The 19,938-nt window shown below is 35.6% G+C and overlaps 1 protein-coding gene across 1 annotated transcript in view; it reads left to right on the top strand.

The window, feature by feature from the left end:
- Window positions 1–19,938, top strand: part of FANCC (FA complementation group C) — a 102,320-nt gene that overhangs the window by 73,571 nt on the left and 8,811 nt on the right. Inside the window, exons 7-12 of the mRNA XM_032205991.1 lie at window positions 2,554–2,718; window positions 6,122–6,278; window positions 11,159–11,211; window positions 13,336–13,435; window positions 18,022–18,097; window positions 19,012–19,093. Coding sequence (XP_032061882.1) covers window positions 2,554–2,718; window positions 6,122–6,278; window positions 11,159–11,211; window positions 13,336–13,435; window positions 18,022–18,097; window positions 19,012–19,093 — 633 coding nt within the window. The remainder of the gene's footprint in view (window positions 1–2,553; window positions 2,719–6,121; window positions 6,279–11,158; window positions 11,212–13,335; window positions 13,436–18,021; window positions 18,098–19,011; window positions 19,094–19,938) is intronic.

Below are 19,938 nucleotides of genomic sequence, written 5' to 3'. Positions count from 1 at the left end.
GTTTACTGCTGTATACCTTCTTACAGCCAAACTTAACTGGCAGTTACTGAAACAAAACAAAACAAAACAACACTTTTTTTCCAAAGGATTTTTTTTTTCCTTGTGTAATGGTTTTATATGGAAGTGTTACTATGCACTTGCTATTAATGAGAAATTTTTCCATGCTCATTTAAATAAGCTCCCTCATTTTTCTTCTAATAATAGTTCCTTGATCTGGTACCAAATAGTGCTGTGGCAATACTGTGTTTCACAAACAAATATCTTAAATGTACCCAAGCACATAGTATCTCCACCCTTTAACTGCTTCCATGCCCTGATTTTCTAAGGAAGAAAGTCTGGAAAAGTGGGTGTGTGGGAAATTGTGATGTGCTGTAGGCAGATCTCCAATCTAGATTATCAGGAGATGCTAATACTCATTTTGCAATGTCGTGTAGTGTGTTTGTACATGTCTGGATGTAGTCGGTGTGAATAATCACCTTCTTCATCCACACTACGTTAAAAAAAAAAAAAAAAAAAGGCAAAAAAATACATTTGCCTGTTATAACTATTTTCAAAATGATTGTGCCTTTCTACTGGCCTTGAACCATCAATCATGATCTTTTGTAAATACTCTAAAAGTTATAATTCTCAAAGTGTTTTGGTAGACCTTTTTGATTATATAAAATTAAATGTATTTCAGCTAGAAAAAAAAGTAAGAATAGGTATTCTAAATATAAACTATATACTTAGAATGTGTCTGTTCCTTTAAATGTGTGATCTTTGCATAAAATGTGTGATCTGTGCATATCCTGTTCTTCAGAGTCAAAGCTGCTGACACTGATGAAATGATTTTTATTACATACATAATGCCACATAGCCAGTAAATTCACAGGGAAGAGGAGATTGATTGAAAGATCCTCACAGCGTTGTGATGCCTTCTGTTTCTTTTGCATAGTTTGGCTGTTTTCCCTCTTGTACCTAGATGTGTATGTATGTGTAAAAAAGTATAAATGATCATGTAGACAGATTAGTAAGGAGCACCACAAAGCTTTGTTGAATGTAGAAAACAAACACCCACGTTTTATACTATAGGGTGAAGCAGACTGAGCTGAAAAGCTATTGAGACTGTTGAGAAGAGGAATATCTAGTTTCTACCAGGAAAAAAGGAAAAGTTTGAACTTCAAGTGGATTTGGAGTATAGAAATGATGATATGGCTGTTTATTTAATTTACAGAGACAAATCATAAAACCATAGAATGGTTTGGCTTGGAAAGGACCTTAAAGATCATCTAATTCCAACCCCCCAGATAGGGCTTGCAGTTGGAGGTGTACATTATTTTCATTGCTGTGTTCAGTGATGCTCACAGCAACATGGACAATATCTGTGGAAATTCATTGCACACAGTGAAATGCACGCACTGCACCGTGTTCTCCAAGAACATATTTTAAAGATTATGTAAAAGAAGAAAAAAAATGCCTTTGCAGGGTTTTTCTTCCAGAGTTAAAAGTAACAGTAAAGTAAGCAGCTAGCATTTGCTAATCCTGGATGAGGAATTAGATTTTTTTTTAAAGGAAACTGATTCAAAAAAAGAGTCTAAGGCCTGCGAACTTAGCATGTGTAGCCTGGAAAATACTACTGCAGAATAAATATTAGCCTAATAATTACCATTCCTACATAATCACTTCTCATAGCAAAACTGCATCTCAAAGTATTTCAGTGAAAAACCTTAAGTATATGTTTGATTGGGTACTTAATCAGAAATCTGAGTCTTTGAAAAGGTGTCATGTTTTATTTCTCTCACTGTGGATATCACTATGGTTCTGTGTCTACAAATCATAGCATTTTGTCACAACATATGCCAGTGACCTTTTTTAGGCAACATATTTTGGGATCAGCTTCCATGTTTCAAAATATATTTATGTGTGACATTTTTATTCTTAGTCTTGTGGCAAGCTAAATCACTATCTTTAGTCATTTCCAAGAGTGCAGTTTTAGCAAGCAGGTCAAGTGAGTGGTTCGTACATAAAGATTGAAATTCATTACATATTTCTTTAACTGCAAGACAAACAGTTTTTGCTCGAATGCTTGAAGTCAGCAGGATTTGTAGTGTTTGGTTTATAGCAGTTCTTTCTGTTGAGAGGAGAGAGGTCAAGGAAACAGGAGGTGTTAAAAGCAGATAGGTTGTCTCTTGTGAGAATCTAACAAATGTACATGGGAGCTGTGAAACTGTAGGCTTCTTTACCTGTCCTTTGCTGTTTTCCGGGAAGGGCAAAGTATTTCCTGCTAGGAAGGCAGTAATTACTGAGTGAACATAACTAGCTGCACTTCAGAATTGGTTTGATATCCCTCATGTGGTATTCTTTCTGCACTAAAATATCACACTTCTGTCAGACAATATGCAATAGGCAATGCAGAATGGTAAGTCAACAGTTATTCCAATAAATATATATATTTTTCTGCAGTCAGTTATTCATCTCTTGTGTTTAATCTTCTGGAATTAATTTTGTTTTTCTTACCTTGTTGGTTTAGAAATTTAAATTTTGACTTTTCTTTTCTGTATTATTTTTCCTCAGTGTTCCAGCCAGTCGTGTGAATGCTGTGTCCCTTTTCTGTCTCCCTCTTATTACTTTGCCTGATATAACTCCACTGCTGGAAACTCTTCTTCTTTACCATGGAGGCTCATCAAAAGAAATCCTGAGCTCACAGTTCCTGGAGGCTGTGAATGATGCCTTTCTAAAGTAAGTAGCTGTATGATTTAAAGTAAGGTCCATATGATCTTTCTGCTTTCTGTGATAAAGATTAATTCAATTAAATGTCTTTTCTTTAAACTTGTATGCTGAATGCACTCTACATCTTCTGTATTATAATAAGATACTTTCTTTGCACTTGAATGGCAGAGCTCAGATTGTCAGCCAAAGCAGAATTTTAAAGTGCTGATTTACAATTTGTGGCATAACAGCTTTAAATACTATGCCTTTATCCCACCTTTTCTCTAAAACAAAGGTAAAAGTTTTAGGATTTTAGGAAGCTGGTGAACAATATGATTGCTTTTAATAGAAATGTTATCTACTTTTCATCTAGGTGTATCAGCATGCGTAACTTGACATTTTCAGAGCCATCTTTACTTTTCAATGCATGAGATAAATTCTTGTTTAAGTGGTTCCATATTTCTCTCTTTTTTTTTTCTGTGAAAATGATTCTCAAGATTTTCAGTTCTGCTGATTTTCAGCAGATTATTTTTAATGAGGCTTATAGAAGCAATTTGTGAAATACAGTTTTGCTTGTTTTGCTGCCACTAAAGCCACTGTTTTGATAAAATCAATCTATGGATGAAAGCCAGCTGAGAGAATCTGAACATCAGCAAGATTGGCTGTGCCAGGGAAGAAAAGACAGTTTGATTTATTCAAGTTGTAACTGAGAAAGATGGTTCCTAATTTTGTTTTGTGACAAAGTTGTTGTGTACCTGTGTCACCAGACAATTTCGGTCACCTTTGGCCAGCTAGGAAATTCCACTCAATCCTGACAGATGACAGCTTATCTTTGATTTAGGAGTCTCTGGCATCTCGTGTTTGAATCGCATGTGACATGACTTTCTCTGAACTCCTTCTGAAGCTGCCAGACTTGAAGTAGCAGGATGTTACAACATATTTATGAGATAACATAGGATGCAGTTGCAAGAATATCAGATCTGTGCACTGCTCATTTCTCTTGACTTACTCTAGGACTGTCATTATTTTCAGAGGATTTGGTGATCTTAGTGTGGGACAAATAAAAGATCACCTAATGCTAGACAAATATAAATCAAAGCTTTAAAAATAAAAAGGCAAATAAAAATGTAAAACACAAACAACAACAACAAAAAACAGTAATCAAGTTGCAATTATGTATTACAGATTTTTTTTTTTTTTTGGATACTAGAAAGGATCCTTTGTGAATCCTTTACTACAATTACCCATTTCTCTTCTTTTTTAATCAAAGTTTTAATTGCTTCCCCTTAGCCAAGAGCATTATTTCTGAGATTTTTTAGCATTATATACATCATTGCTCTTCTGAGCATTCCAGCAAAAATCAGTAATCCATAGAAAAAGCGCAGGTACTAGTTTGTGCACGTGCTCCTGAAAGTCGAGGAAAACAGGAAGAAAAGGAATGTGAAGGTCTGTAGTGAAAGGTGCAAAGTCTGTAGTGAAAGATGAGTCTCAAAGAAGGGTGAGCTGCCTTTTAGTCATCCTTTTTGCATGGCTTCAGAATGAATGTGGTCTACAAGCAGTAATGCAGAGCAAGTATGCAGTTTCAGCATGGATAATTTATACTAATGACAGTGAGCCAATAGGCAGTCGATCGTGACATGCTTTTGCCACTTCATAAAGTGAGTCTAAACCCTTTAGATGGTTGTAAGAGGTCCTTCTGATTAAAATAAACATTGCTTAATCTTTGAGCTACTTGTTTATCACAGTGAGCAAAAATAATTCAGTTCATGTGTCTTTTTGACAAAGTGACTCATACAGGCCCCTTGATAAAAAATATTTGGTTTCACTGAGAGAAGATGTAGGCTCACAAGTCATTTGCATGGTACACTCTTGGCTTGCTACTGAAGATCTTGTTATCTTAAGATGAATGTACTTGTATTTTTTTCCACTTTAATAATTTAATTCTGTTCCCTAACTCTGTCATTGCATTCTGGTCACAGTTTTCTTTCTGAACACGGGTGAAGCCTGCTCCAAGAAACAGGGTCAGTAAATACTAGGAAGAAAACTGTGGCCCATGGTGCTCCCAGAACTTAGTGGTGTCCCACTGAGACTGAAATTTCAGTCACAGAAAGATAATGACTACAGTTTTCTTCATATATGGTTTTTAACTCTTGGAGCTCGAATACATCTAAGAACACCTTCTTAGATTTCTTTTCTTGGCATAATGTTCACAATACCTACCGTGCTACTGCAAAAATAAAATAAGAGGATTGTGGAAAAATATCTCTCATCATTCATAATTTATTCTGATGTGCATATGTGCTTTAATAGTGATACCATATTAATTATACAGCATCCCAAAACTGGGCAATACTTAAAAAATTTGAAATTCTAAGGATATATTTCTTCCTGTCTACAGAAGTACAATTTTAAAGTAAGCTATTTAATAGACTTGAATGAAAAAACAGCTTTTCAATAGAAATAAAAATTTTGAAGGCTGATACTTAAGCAAGGGCATGATAAAAAACATTAAAAAATCAGAACCTAAAATGGCGTTAAATCTTCCTGCTAATATTCTTTTATTTTTTATCAGTAGCTTCAGTCTGCGTGTACTCTTCTGTCTAATTATTTTTAATTTTAACTGCAAGACATGTATTTCTTGTTATTTAGGTTTTGTTTTGTTTTTAAGTTTTTGATCTGAAATAATAATAATTGCTGCAAAAATGTTCCGGGATGTTTTGTACTGCAGTACCTGTTCTTCTTGGGTGGTTACTGTAAAAGGTTTTGATGTGTGCCAGCACATTGTGGTGCTGTCTCAAAATAAACTATGCCTTCTGTTTCCTAGTGATATAACACTATACTTCAGCTGAGCTATAGCTGAAAGCTTTAGGTGAAGAGAGATTTCTCTTCTGAAGCATTTATCTGACAGGAGCATTGGCTCCTGTTAGTGTTGGTAGGGTCAAGAATTATCTACCTCTGCCTAGTTCTTTTTGATTTTTTCCTTATTACTGTGCGAAGACAGGTAATGCTTTGACGCAGCCAGTAGTAAAATTGTATAGGACCTTCGTGCTTACCTGCCAGCTGCTGATACTCTCTGAGCAGACAGATCTACAGGAAACTGTCTGGGCATGAAAATGAGTGGGTATAGAGTCTAACCTTTCTCTGGGGTTAAGCAAATACCAGTCTCAAACCCTCTAGTTACATTTGCTGGGGTCTGATATAACCAGGTTTTTAGATTTTAAAGATGTGTAGGAAAGTATCATTTTTAGGTGATGACGATTCCTTATTACTCTTTACCACTATTTTTTTTTATACTGAATAGAGTACTGCAAACAAGATTTTCTCTTTTGCTGCAGGAGATCAACCTGCAGCAAAAAAGAAAAAGTAAAAGTTACATTTTTGCATGTCTTCCATTTTTTCAAGGAAAAAACACTATTTTTTTCCTCTAACCCAGGAAGAAAATCTCCCTTTCAGAATCAGCTGTCCTCAGTCTCTGGCTTCGTCACTTACCAAGCCTTGAAAATGCTACGTTACATGTTTTAGACCAGCTGGTTTCCATTCAGATGAATTCACTGGAAGAAGTGGCTTCTGTCATAAAAGATTCGTTTCTGGTATGTACAATGTTGTAGTACATTTGATACTGCTCTTTCAGGCTTAGGAAGTGATGGTTTTCAAATATGTCAGCATCTTTGAGGGAACGGGGCTGTCATGTGGCAATAACTTTGGCATTGCTGAAAGCAAATCTCAAGTCATAAATTTCACTAATTTTTTATTTTTTTATAATTAATTGACTGAAGGCAAAAAAGAAGTTTCATCCTGTGATGAAAAACAGATGAAGAAATTGAGAATCCTGTTGGTAGGAGTGCTGCATACCTGCCTCTGTCTTTAAAAATTATCCCCTTTTGCCAGGGAGGATTTGAATCTGTTTTTACCTCAGTCTCTGTGCCCATTGAAGTTTAGCAGTTTAGACTGCTGAAGTTGAAATGCCTTGTAGTTTACTATTATTATGGACTGCTTAGTTACTTGGTTTTGGTTGAAAACTTGAATAAAATTCTTAATACATAACATTTCTTAAACTGTGATTATGATCTATTTTAAAATGCACCAAAACTCTTTCCTGTTAGAAAACATAGTGACGCTGTACCTCTTACAAAATAATGAGCTAGTTAGCAATGCTATATGCAAACTGGTTACTTAGAGTGTGAGAAAACATATGTACTACACACTTAAATTACATATTTCTTAAGATAGATAGCACTCAAAAATGGTACATCACGTCTTATTTTCCACCTATGAAAGATTCAGTATTTTAGATAGGAAGTCTAAAGTTTTAAAAATTCTTCTGTTTTAATTGAATCTGCAAATTTCTATTTTAGGGGGTCTTTATAGTACTTGCAAATCTCATAAATGCTTGGCATCAACAGCATATTGTGCATCATCTGGGATTCTAGTATCCCAGAAAGCAAAGCTTATACACAAGGCCTGTACATAGTTTTATGTATCAGATACACTATGCATTGAATGCAGTACATGGTACCACACATGGCTGAGAAGAAAAGTCTAAGTTAGGATGTAGCAGGAAGTAAAATGTTTGTTTTAATTATTGGTTTATAGGTGTTTGTTAATGACTTTCATGCCTACATTGTTTTATCACATCCTGATATCTCAAAATAATGGAACCTTACTGTGCTAGCACACTTAAATTATTCTTCTTTGTCTCAGCTCCAAAGACTTGATACGTTCAAAAAAAGACATTCACGAAGGGGAAGGACCAGAGCAGCAGCTTTGAATGCTGGTTTAGAGAGGACATCCTGTGCACAAGGAGTGGAATGAAGGCAGGCATAAAGATGAGAGCATTTGGAAGATGCATGTAGTTTATTGGTAGCAGTTGACAGAAGAGAGAGGCTGTATAAAAGGGAGATGGTTTAGGAATTAAAAACAATGGGATTACAATCTTCAGAATTATAGAGGGAAAAGATTGGATCTAGAAACTGTGGTCTACAATATCTAATGATATACAGCTTGTACCTGGTACTGTAAGGATAGTTGTGTGGTGTTAGATCTGTCAGCACCTTGAATCCAACAGCCTGCCTGAAAGACATTTGAATATTTATTTGGGAGTATGGGTATGCATGTTTTGACAGTTGGATGAAGGCATTTATTGGATGTGACCTCTTTGCTTTATGGGTATAGTAATAAAAAAGTGGAAATGTGAGTCGCCAATTGATAGGTTTAGACATTTCTTCTATTTGAAAGAAGACCTACAAAGTACAAATAGGCAGGTATATGTTGGTGTTTTGATTATAGTATATGATAAGAAAGAAAAATCATTAAGCTATTTTGTAATTGCATTATCAAGGCCATTTATCTAAACAAAATATTTTGAAACAGCAACCAAACTGTACATAAGCCTCATAGTGACCTACAGTACCCCTGTGGTTATAAAATACTATACTTCTATTGTAATAGCAACTTGATATGAAATACTCATATTTGAATTCCAAGTGTAATTATAGTGTGATGGTCCACTAACTTGTAGTCTTATGTGGTATGCTATTAGGTTTGTGGGTTTTTGGTCTAAACTGGAATTAATATTGGAAATTCTATGGTTATTGAAAAGTAACAAAAACAAGTGAAGTGACCATCACAAATTGTTTTTTGGCTTCTTCAGAATTTGGTGGGTGGATAGATGTCTTCCTTGCTGAAGTAATGTTGAATATTTTGTGTGTGAATAAACAACTAAAATTTAAGTAAAAACACATCAGAATGTTATACTTTACTAGAGATATATGCATATATATACACTAATTTTAAGCCCATTTTTGTAAAGAAGTATGCAAACAAATCAATGTCGATTATGATTTGTATTCTGTTCTTAGATAGCTTTCCAAAGAAGTTTTATTTCATTCAAAGATATAAGAAAACCCTACTATATTGCAATAGGTTGAGAAGGCTTAATATTTGTCATCTTCTGATGTGCTTGCCAAACCACTCTCCCTCATATTTGAAAAGGCATGGCAGTCAGGCAAAGTCACTGGTGAATGGAAAAAGGGAAAAAGTATTTTTCCTATTTTGCTCCTTTTAAAAATGGCAAATGGCTCTGTTTTTGTTTGATTTTTGTTTTGTTTTGTTTTGTTTTGTTTTTGAAGCTCCACATCTCACACTCTTGAAAATATGTAATCATGATATTACACATGCAATTACATTTCCCTGCATTTGGATCTTTTCAGCTTAGCACGTGTTGTGCTATATGGAATGTGCATGTTTGAAAAGTGATTGAACAAGCTGCCGGTAGACAAGATGTTAGATTTTCTGAGCTTTCTCTAAAAAATATCATGTAATTGCAGACAAGATTATTCAAATACAAAAATCTCTCATTTGGGGGGGGAGGGAAGAAAAAAGAAAAAAAGAGAATAATGTTAAAACCCAGAAACCCTGTGAGAAACCCTCCCAAACTTGAGAATCCCTCCCAAGCTCCAGAATTGCTCTAGTATGCCATGCTACACCAAAGGCACATTATCCATCTTCAGATAGCCTTGAAAACTTTGGTGCTATGGATACTATTCTTATTTTGAGTATTTTCAAATTAATTGGATACAGTCTATTATCAAAATCTTGTGAAATTAGGTAACTTTTTTTTTTTTTTTCCTTAATGAGTAGACTTTCAGAATTGAAAATTTATTTTGGTCTTTTGCAAAAGAGCCATGGTTTGATCTTTATATGTGGGGGAACGTACTGGTGGACCCTGTTAGTTTGCACCCAACATATCTTAGGCAAAAGGGGGTTTGTATGTTAAAGGTGGGTAGAGTATCTGAAGGCATCAGAGAAATTGCTGAATTCAACCATTTAACCCACAGGACTGGTAAACATAGCTTTAACTCTCCACTGTTTCCATACAGTGGCTGAGATTGGAAATGATGTCTGGAGGTTGTCTAGTCCAGGTTTTCTTTAAAAGAAAAAATAAGTCTTGTTTGCTTGTTTGTCACATCCAGCCAGTTGGTTGTTTTTTTGTTTGTTTGTTTGTTTGTTTGTTTGTTTTTTCTTTTTTCTTTTTCCTCCCTCTAACTGTGGAATTTTGGAGACCAGCCCTGCAACACCCTGAATGCTGTTTTTCATACATCAAAGCAACCAACTGTAAATATTCGTGAACGCTAGATGGCATACGTTCAATAGGACAAACCTAGCTACAGCCATGTGACAGTGTGGTGAAACATAAAAATAAGGTTCTACCTAGTATTTCCAATATGCAAAGATAACTGTGAGGGAAAACAAAACAAAACAAAGCAAAACAAAACAAAAACTGTCCTTTTAAGAGCTTTTCTAGGCAGTTTGTCTTAAAGGTTGTCTTTTTGTTTTCTGAGGTTGTCATATAGGGTAAAGTCCTCCTTCTGCCTATGTGTAATTAAAAAGCAAAAAGAAAAATCGCATTTACTGGATACTTTTTAGCTTGAAACAGATGCAAAAAAGTTTTCTTTGGAATGGTGCTTCAGACACTTAGAGCTGTTACAATAAATGCCATGTGTACTCCTTCCATGCATCTTGAAGTATGTAATATGCAATTAACCAGACATGCATCGTTCCAGATTCCTGAGTAATTATGTTCTCATCAAATCTTCAGGTGCTAATTTCAGGACAAAACAACACCACCAACAAAAACAAACAAACAACAACAACAACAAAAAAAAAAACACATGAGTTTGCTTTATGTTTGTTTTACTTTTACTTAAGCTAATGCACTTTGGAGAACACGTAAATAGGAGTATAATATTACTGCTTTATAAAAGCCTACATAAATCTTAGAATTTAAGAACATGGGATTAGCAAGTAGTGTGTTTACCCATGCATGTTTAATATAATTTTCTTAAAATAGTCTTTTATGTGGTAGAATCAAAAATATAAAAAGCTTCACTAATTAAAAAAAAAAAAAAAATAGTTGATGCACTGAGATATTTAGCTCATATTAGCAACCCTGAAATTAACAGAACATAATACTGTGAAAATATGTCTTGGACCAAAATGCATGTGGTAGTACTAAAGACAAAGGAAGTAAATATAATTTCTGGAATTTCATTTTGAAGATGTATCAAGAATCTCTAAGCACATCCAAAAAGAATCATCTTTAAAGGCAAGAAAAAAGCTTTTTAAAATCTTCTCCATGTCTTTCGCCTCCAGCAATTGCATGCAACAACCTGTTTTATCTGCCAGTTTTAGTATTTTTAGTGATTGTTGTCATAAACAGTTTGGTATCCCAGGTGTTTGCATTTATCAGCTGTTAGCCTGCTTGGTATTGCTGTGGCTGTCCCTTCATGATTTTAATGTAGTTATTTTGGAGAATATAACCCTGAGAAAATCTGAGTGTTTAGTAAGAGTTGAGGTAAGATTTACAGTTTAATAATTGCAGCATAATAGTATCCATTAATTAAGCCATAGATTATACAGTTGTTTGAGTTGCTTCTTAATGACTAATTTCCTTTCATTTCTTTACAAACAGCCACAAGCAGCAAGCCATCCTGCCATTTTCAGAATTGTTAATGAAATCTTCAAGTAAGTTTTGAAATTATAGTGGAAAGTGTGTGAAATTACCAGTCTAAACACTGAGATTTTTCTTCATGAGATATGTTTTAATAGAATATACTCTTAGCAGAATGCGTCAGTATACCCCTTTGTGTAATATACTGCAAATAATAGCAAATGTTAAAAATCCCGAGTACTTTATTGAAAGTTACGTTATAACTGTCGATTATAATTGACTACATTGTATTTTAGCCTTTAGAAATTGAAATTTATTTTATTCTATAGTAGAGATTTGTTGTTGAAATATTATTTTGATGTGAAAACTGTAAATACTCTGTAATGGCTTGGCCCATGCCAGCATGAAGGTGGAATGTAGCTATAATATTTGCATTTACCAATGTGGCATCTTTGACATTATGTTAATTATCTTCAGGATTGACATCAGATATGCTCTTATTTGCACTAAGCTATTGATCTGCCTGTTATTAATGAGTTTCTGTTCGAATGCATTATTTTGAAGCTATGTATATTGTTCACCACATGGGGGCTTCCAGTCCTTTGTAGTTTCAATGTTTTTTTCTCTTTGCTTGTCTTTCTTCTTATTTTATCATTCTTTTTGAGATGGTCTATTGCTGTGGTAATCAGATTTGATACAACAGTAATGCTAAGAAGAAGCTGATGATCTTTGTTCATCAAGTGTTTTCCTTTATAAGAAGGGAAAAAAAAAAAAAAAGCCTTCCAGGTGCATATGTTCAGGTACTGACAGAGGAGCCTCTACTGCAGAAACTGTAGTGCAGGGCAGAGGCAGTACACTCTTAGAAGCACACATCTAAACTTTGTCTCTTTCAGGAATAACTTTTCCTACTATTTGCATGGTTGTTATTGAGCTTTAATGTGCTAAATTGTTTCTTCACAGGGAGATGCAGATACAAGATATTAATGATTTTTTTTTCTACAAAGTAGAAGCTTACTTTGTTGCTCTGTGCAGCTATAAAGTCCATAAGCCTGGCCTGAGTTTGTGTACTATTTCTTGTGTTTAAACTAGAGATTATATTTGCCTGCAGCTTTATGAAATTTCTGAATTACAGTAATGTGTTCGTTGTTCTCGTCTTCTTGATTGTTATGGAAAAAAAATAAGTCTCTAATAAAAAAAGTATATTAAATCCCAGTGTCAGCTTACTTTGAACAATTTTCTCCTGACCATTACACATCTTTTAAGGATGGGAATGAAAATTACTCTTGGCTGTCCACGTACTTTTGTGCTCCATTTGCTCAAGTTTTCATTATGCCCTATGGAAAGTCAGTTAAAGGGTTCACATTCCTGAACCTCCAGAATGGATTTTATGATTTCACCAATGAAAGGACTTTGGAATCAGTCTCTAATTAAATCTGCAGTAATTACTGATCCAAAGTATGCATTTGGTGTATACTAATTTCTGTTTGTGCTGCTTGATGATCAGTAAGGAGAGACAGTGATTGAACTGCAGCTGTATTATTTAATATTTAAGTTTGGTCTTCTTGTCTAGTTTGCTATAGATGGAACTTTTAAATTTGATTGACAACTTTTTTTTTTTTTTTTTTCATTTCTTCTGACTACACTAGGAGTGCAGTACTTAACAATTTAAGTCTCTCCTAAAGTCCCTCTTTCTCTCTCATATTTTTCCTCCAGGTACCATGCCCCAGGAGATTGTAATTTCTTTCTAATTTGAGATGGCCCATGGATGCCTTCCAACAAAGCAATGAAATATGCCTAACTGTAGGCATAGGAATACTTGCCTTGAACCCAATGAGACTGTTCTAAAACCAAATTTGCCTAGTAAAGTCTGATAGTCTGATAGTCTGATTTTTATTTTTATCAGTTTTCCCGTATTGGTAAGGAAAATTCTACATTTCTGTGTGTATACTCTATGCACATAAATCCAAAGTATATGTAGGGGTTGTATATGTTTTCTTAAAAACAAAAGAAAACAAAAACTTGAAATTGGTATTCTATCAGTTTCCACACTGGCATAATTAGTGTGATGAGCTCAAACACAGCTTGAAGCTACAGCCTAGGAGGAATGTACCTTTTTTTCCTTCCTTTCAATAACAGTGGTGTGTTTGGGGGAATAATTATCTAATCTGTCATAATCTAACTTCAATATTTATGCTTAGGAATGCACTGCTGGAAACTGATGGAACTCCAGAAGTTATGACCATAATACAGGTGTTTACACAGCTCTTCGTTCAGGTTCTCCAGAATGAAAACAAGCAGGTTGGTCAAGACCTACTTCTTAATGTTTCCTTTCAATGAGAACATACATAATTTTGCAAGAAAATAACAATTCTGCTGATAGGAATGGTGACTGAATATAATGAGTGAAACGGTAGCAACTCTATGGCTGTACATGCACGCCAAAGTTTAGTTCAGACATTTTCAACCGTCAATAAAAATGCAGCGTGAAACCAATATACCAGAGCAATTTACCTGAGTTTATCCTGAAATAATCCTACAACCTGTTGAGAACATACAAGCTGTTGTTTTTGTCGAGGGCAGTTGTCATGGTGCTGAAGTTTCTGTCTGTACAATGAGCATCATTACCGTCATGCACCTTTGACAGACAGGATGAAGAACTTCAGATTAGTTTTTCTTTTGCAGTTGTAGGGTTCTTTATAATACATGAAACAGAGGTCATAACCCCAGCCTCGTTCCCATTCCCTGTCTGTGTCCCCCACACTCAATCCCTCCACAAATAACAGTAAGTAGGATACCAAATACCAAAAGGTAGAACACGCAGCATGCAAAACAGTTTCAGTTTCTGGTCATTAATGCCTCGGGAGTTTTTCCTCAGTTTAAAGCTTCAAATTTCCCAGCTTAACATCTCTTCTTCTGCACAGAAGTTTACACTGTTCTTACTGAACTGAATTAAGTAGATTTACTTTTGTATGTACTACTTTAACCATCAGCAAGATCAGCTTCTTACTTTACATTTTTACAATGGGAGATATGAATAAGTTTTGTTTATAGGTTACAAACATTTTTTAGATTACAGGATCACTGTCACTTCGCATCCTGACAGTTTTGCTTGTTTTTAACTCCAATGCATATGATGTAAGTTTGGAAATTATCCTATCATTTAATAGTTTTTGGTTTAGACTCAAATACATTTTCCATTCGTTTGATTTTTGCATCCATTTGGGGAAATGGTAGTTAAGAAAATGTGGGGACTTCATCTGGGAACTTGTGATGTACTGACCTTTAATTAGCATTGTGATTGAATCTGTCTTCTAGCTTCAGGCAATATGATTTAAGGATGAAACTGCAGCTGTGTTGCTTAATATTTAGGTGCCTTGCGTGTTAATTTTATGCCACCCTGGTTTCATGGCAGCAGCATGTTGTGTAGCCCCAGGTGTGGGTGACTGGGTGGAGAACACAAGTAAAGATCCCACACCCATCAGACACCCAAGGGCTAATCCTGTTGTGCAGGTGATGTTTGATTCATGGTGAAAGTTCTTCATCTGCTGACATCGCAACATGGACTATTGCCCAATTCTTTGAAAGTGGTTTTAAATGTTAAGTTTCCTGTATTTGACTTTTATACAGTTTAATTCATGGGTTTTTAATTTAGATACTATCTTCATTCTTAGAATTTAAAATCCCTTGTTTCACAGTTTATGAATCTACTGTAATATTAACTAACAGTTGACATAAAAATATGCAGGCACGGACTACTTCCTAAATATTGTTTAAATCACTGTGATTTTTTTTTTTTTTTTTTTTTGTGGTCTACCAGTATTACATATATTCATAGGGCAACCATTTTTGTAGTATCTGGATGTCCTTGATAGGGGATTTAATTTGCTCCAATAACATTTCTTGGTTTTACCATTAATGTTTACCATAAGAAATGTTACTGGAGCAAATTAATGGTTTTACCAGTAATGATAGAAGCTGAAGAAGGTTATGGCTGGATCATCTGAGGCCATAGGAATTTAGAGTACAGTTGACTGAAAAAAGACTATGCAAACAGATGTGTCCCAAACATGTTTTGAAGAACCAGGTCATGTCTGGCAGCTGCACAGGTTTGCAAGGTAGGTAGGAGGAGAATGATTCCCTATTGCAGTGTGTGCTGTTTTTTCTGATAACTTTGTAGGCTGTACTGGGTTGAGATGTTGGGATGACCTTCTCTGTCTTGTGTAGAAGCAAATTTCATTCCAGTTTGTGATAGCAGTGAGAGCTGACTTGAGGATAAGGTCAAGTTAGTTGTGAAAAGTTAGTTGTGAATTCATGAACTGAAAGCTCTTGTTTTTATTTGATGGAAATTATAATTTTCTCCAGGATTGTTTTCCCTTAGGACTGTCAGTGTTTTTCACCTGGGAATGTTGTTTTAAATAGCTGCATAAATATTTTAAGCCAGTCATCAACTTTTATTTCCCATTTGATATCATGGTAATTATTATAATCAGCTACATCCAAAGTAGTTCTATCTCTTGGTACCTTGTTTTGCTGTTCGTGATGGTCTATGTCAGGAAAGAACTGCTTAAAATACTGTGTGTATGGTACAAGGCGATTTTTACTTATTTATTTTTTTTTACTTTGCTTAAACCATATGCTGAAAACTGGTTTTTACATGCTTTACAATACCGTTTTGATATGTAACTCACGCTGTGGTTTGTCTTGGCCTCTACTGACTGTGTCAAGAGCTGCTTTTTCCTGGGGATTCTTGATGCAAGCTAATTGGCTACACACATACTTTAGTACAGGGATTATTAATTTTTAATTAGCCTAATTCCATTTGACAAGTACGCTCTTAGAGTCTTACCATACCAGTGATACATTGACTGCCTAAGAATACCGCACATATTACTGTGCTGTAATTAAAATTAACTGTTGTTTACAGAACAATAACAACAAAAATAGAGAGAGAATGTGTCACCCCATTTATTTATAAGGTGCATAGATGAATTTCACAAATTAAGTAAGTTTTTTCTTAGACTGAATGTGGTCTTCATTGGGTTTAGAGATTTGTCGCATTCTATAGTCTGTATTCCCGGTCTGCATTTCAAGAGGTGATCTATTTGCTGACTCTTATTCCTAAAGGAAGAAGCCAGAAGACTTCTAAGGTTGTTGGTATGGAGACTTGAATCACAGAATGGCTGAGGCTGGAATGGACTTCTGTTGATCATCTGGTCTAAACCTTCTTTTCAGGCAGGGTCATTTAAAGCAGGTTTGCACAGCACCATGTCCAGACAGCTTTTGAGTATCTCCAAGGACAGAAACTCCACCACCTGTCTGGGCAAACTGTGTCAGCCCAGCCTGATCAGTCACCTGCATGGTAAAAAAGTGTTTCCTGATGTTCAGGGGGACCCTCTGGTGTTTCAGTTTATGCCTGTTGCCTCTTATCCCATCACTGGGCACCACTTTAAAGAGCCTGGCTCTGTCATCCTTGCACCCTCCATTCAGGTGTTTATAAATGAGATCCCTCCAAACCTTCTCTTCTCCAGCCTGAACAGTCCCAGTTTTCTCAGCCTTTCCTCGTAAGAGAGGTGCTTCAGTCCCTTCATCACCTTGGTGGCCCTACATTGGACTCTTTCCAGTATGTCCAGGTCTCTCTTTTACTGGGGAGCCCAGAACTGCACACACAACTCCGGATGCCACCTCACCAGTGCTGAGCAGAGTTGAAGGACTACATCTCTTGACCAGCACTTTGCCTAATGCAGCCAAGAATACTGTTAGCCTCCTTAGTGGCAATGATACGTAGACAGCTCATGGCCAACTCGGTGTCCACCAGAACCCCAGGGCCTTTTTTTGCAAAGCTGCTTGAGTAGCTGAGTGGCCCCCAGCATGCACTGCTGCCTGGGATTGTTCCTCCCCAGTTGCAGGACTTTGCACTTCTTGCTGAACTTCACGAGGCTCCCATCAGACCATTTCTCCAGCCTGACGAGGTGCCTCCGGATGGCAGCACAACCTTCTGATATATTCACCACTCCTCCCAGTTTTGTGTCATCAGTAAACTTGCGGAGGGTGCACACTGCCCCATCATCCAGATCGTTAATAAAGCTATTAAACTGGACTGAGCCCAGTAGTGACCCCATGGGTACTCTGCTGATTATGGCCTCCAGCTTGGCATTGTGCCACTCATCAGCACCCTCTGGGCCTGGGTGTCAGCCTGTTTTCAATTCACTTCAGATGGAGTTCATAGTATACGTTGGACATTCCTGTTGTAGATGCTTGCAGAGCAACAAGATTAAAGGATATTCTGCTGTTAGTCTCACATTTACACAAGCAGCGATGTTCACATCATGCAAATTTCACACACCCAGATAAATAGACGACAGGTTTGTTATCTATGAAAACCTTACGTTGTGCTGAATCAGATCCAAAGAATTTTAGTTTTCTGTTAATTGAACATAATGCAATAATCCACATCATGCCCTCAGATTTTGTGGATATTATTATTTCTTGTTTTGTTATGATCCATGAGCCTGTTTACAGTGGAAAATGAAATTAAACTAATTAGTATTTGTTAGCCTTTATGAATTAAGAGTCAAGACTCTTTTGATTACAGGAAAAAAAGACTAAGAATATTAAGATGTATTTTTTTTTATACTCTGAATCTTTTTTAATGCAGGTATTTTTTTAAAAATCCATAAATAATTACTTATAATGATTTTTTTTTTTTCACAACTATCTCCCTTCTGTGTACTAAATCTTAAAATTAAGTTTAGAGTTACTTTTGTGTTCTTTTGCTTCAGACTGTGTTGCTAGTTAGTATGTTAGATGAGATTGTTTGCTGTGGGTTTGTTTTGAAAACTGACCAGAAAGCTCTTAAAATAACTTTTTTTAAAAAATTATTTTAGCATAAATTTCCACTGAAGGCCTACTTCCCTCACCATTACCAGCCCCTTGTAGTAGCTTTACTGAGACGTCCTTTTGGTAAGTTTCTAAATGACATATTTGCAGCATTAGCCAACTTGCATTGTCTTCGTATGTTTTAAAATAACTTTAAAAGGGACTAAGACTAAATTTTGCCATTTTCTGGATTGGATGTTTTGATTTAGCAGTTTTAATAATTTTCTTTTAGTGTATTTTTTGTAGGAACATCTAATTATTATGTAACTGTAACACATATTAACTTCAAGAAAAACTAAAAGACAAATAACAAAGAGTGCATTATATTTTTATGAAAACTGTGATATTAGGAATTAAAACAGGTTGCTGAGGTCTGTGTATATATATATATGTTTATGCATATATACACACACACAAACACTTTTCTTACACCAGTAATTGTCATTATGTCATTATGAAAATTCATGTATTTGACAAGAAATACTGTGTTGCTTTGTTGTTTGTCTCTGAAGCTTGAATTCTGCTGTTCTTTTAGGTTCTGTAGGAACTTTTTTTTTTTTTTTTTTTTTTTTTTAAGATTTCCCATTTACATAGATCAAGAAATTACTGCTCAATGCCATACAGGTTTTCATGAGCAGTAATTTCTGCTCTGCTCAATACAAGAGCCTTTGAGAATGTTACTCCAGTGATTAGATGCTAACATTGAGGCAGAATTTACACAAGGCCTAATTTGAATAATATTCCTAGCTGTAATTCCTCACATGTCTCTGTCAATGAATTGTTCTAAGAAGCATAGGGGCAGTTATTGTTGAAAATTGGGAAATTCTACATGCTTTGTAATAACTGAATCCTGAACAAGTTTTAATGCTCGCTTAATGTGGTTAATTTCATTGTTCTGTTCCATTTGGACAGAAAGTTTTAATTTGGAAAAAAAAAAAGTCATCTTTTGAATTTGAAAAATCATATTTTAAGAATTTTATTTCATCCTTCCTCCTCAGAATTGCCAGCTACATGCTGGTCTCAACACTTGACACACATTTCCAATATGGTCAAAGCCTTAGTAGAAGACACAAACATTAGGTAAGCAGTATTTCTTAACTTTTTGTCCTTTGAATGTGTTACTTCGTGAAAAGTCATGCCATTCGAACTCTTTAGTGGCTACATTTCATTAAGTCTAATTTTCTTCTCTAATTATAGCTTTGGTTTAAAGACTTAGACTACTTACTGAACCAGAACTTTGTAGCACTTACAGACCTGTCCAATAAGCTCCTGTGTAAACAAAGTCTTCTCTTCTTGCTTTTGTTTCAGCAAAGAGCTAACTGCAACAGAAATACTCACTTTCCTACTTTGCCATTTGTCCCATTAAACTTTTAAAACTGATTCTGGATTGAATTTCTAATTCTGTTTAGCCAGAACTTTCAAAAGTTCTTGGGGCAATAATGTGATATCTAGAGAGGGTCCAATGCAACTTGCCTACAAGTTGTCCTTGGGCATTGCCATTGCCTTTAGGATGCAGAGTCACGGTGCACGCTTAAAAGGAGCCCTTTTGGCTCCTTTCATCAGGAGTAAAGTCCTGAAGAGCAGTGTGAGAAAATACATGGGATTGTCAGGGGAAAAACAGAGCCCAGGCTATGAGCTGGAGGAGGGGGAGCTGAGGATACTTATTGGAAAGTTGATCTGACATTTCTCCATTTTATTATTGTAACAGGAGAACTCTTTCAACCAAAACAAAACAGCTTGTATTGGAAAGAGTCTGTTGTGAGTTTTTCTCTTTCATGTACGAGATCGTATTGGGTTTCTGCAGGCTTGTATGAACATTCAAACTTCAAACTTCACGTATTTTTTTATTTTGTTTTGTTGTTGTTCTTGTTTTCATAAAGATATGTCTGCTAGACTATTGCATTGTTTGCTATATTGCTCCTTGA

The sequence above is a fragment of the Aythya fuligula genome, chromosome Z (assembly GCF_009819795.1).
Source record: "Aythya fuligula isolate bAytFul2 chromosome Z, bAytFul2.pri, whole genome shotgun sequence".
Taxonomy (NCBI): Eukaryota; Metazoa; Chordata; class Aves; order Anseriformes; family Anatidae; genus Aythya; species Aythya fuligula.
The sequence above is the reverse complement of the archived record's forward strand: the minus strand, read 5'-3'. Positions and strand labels throughout refer to the sequence as shown.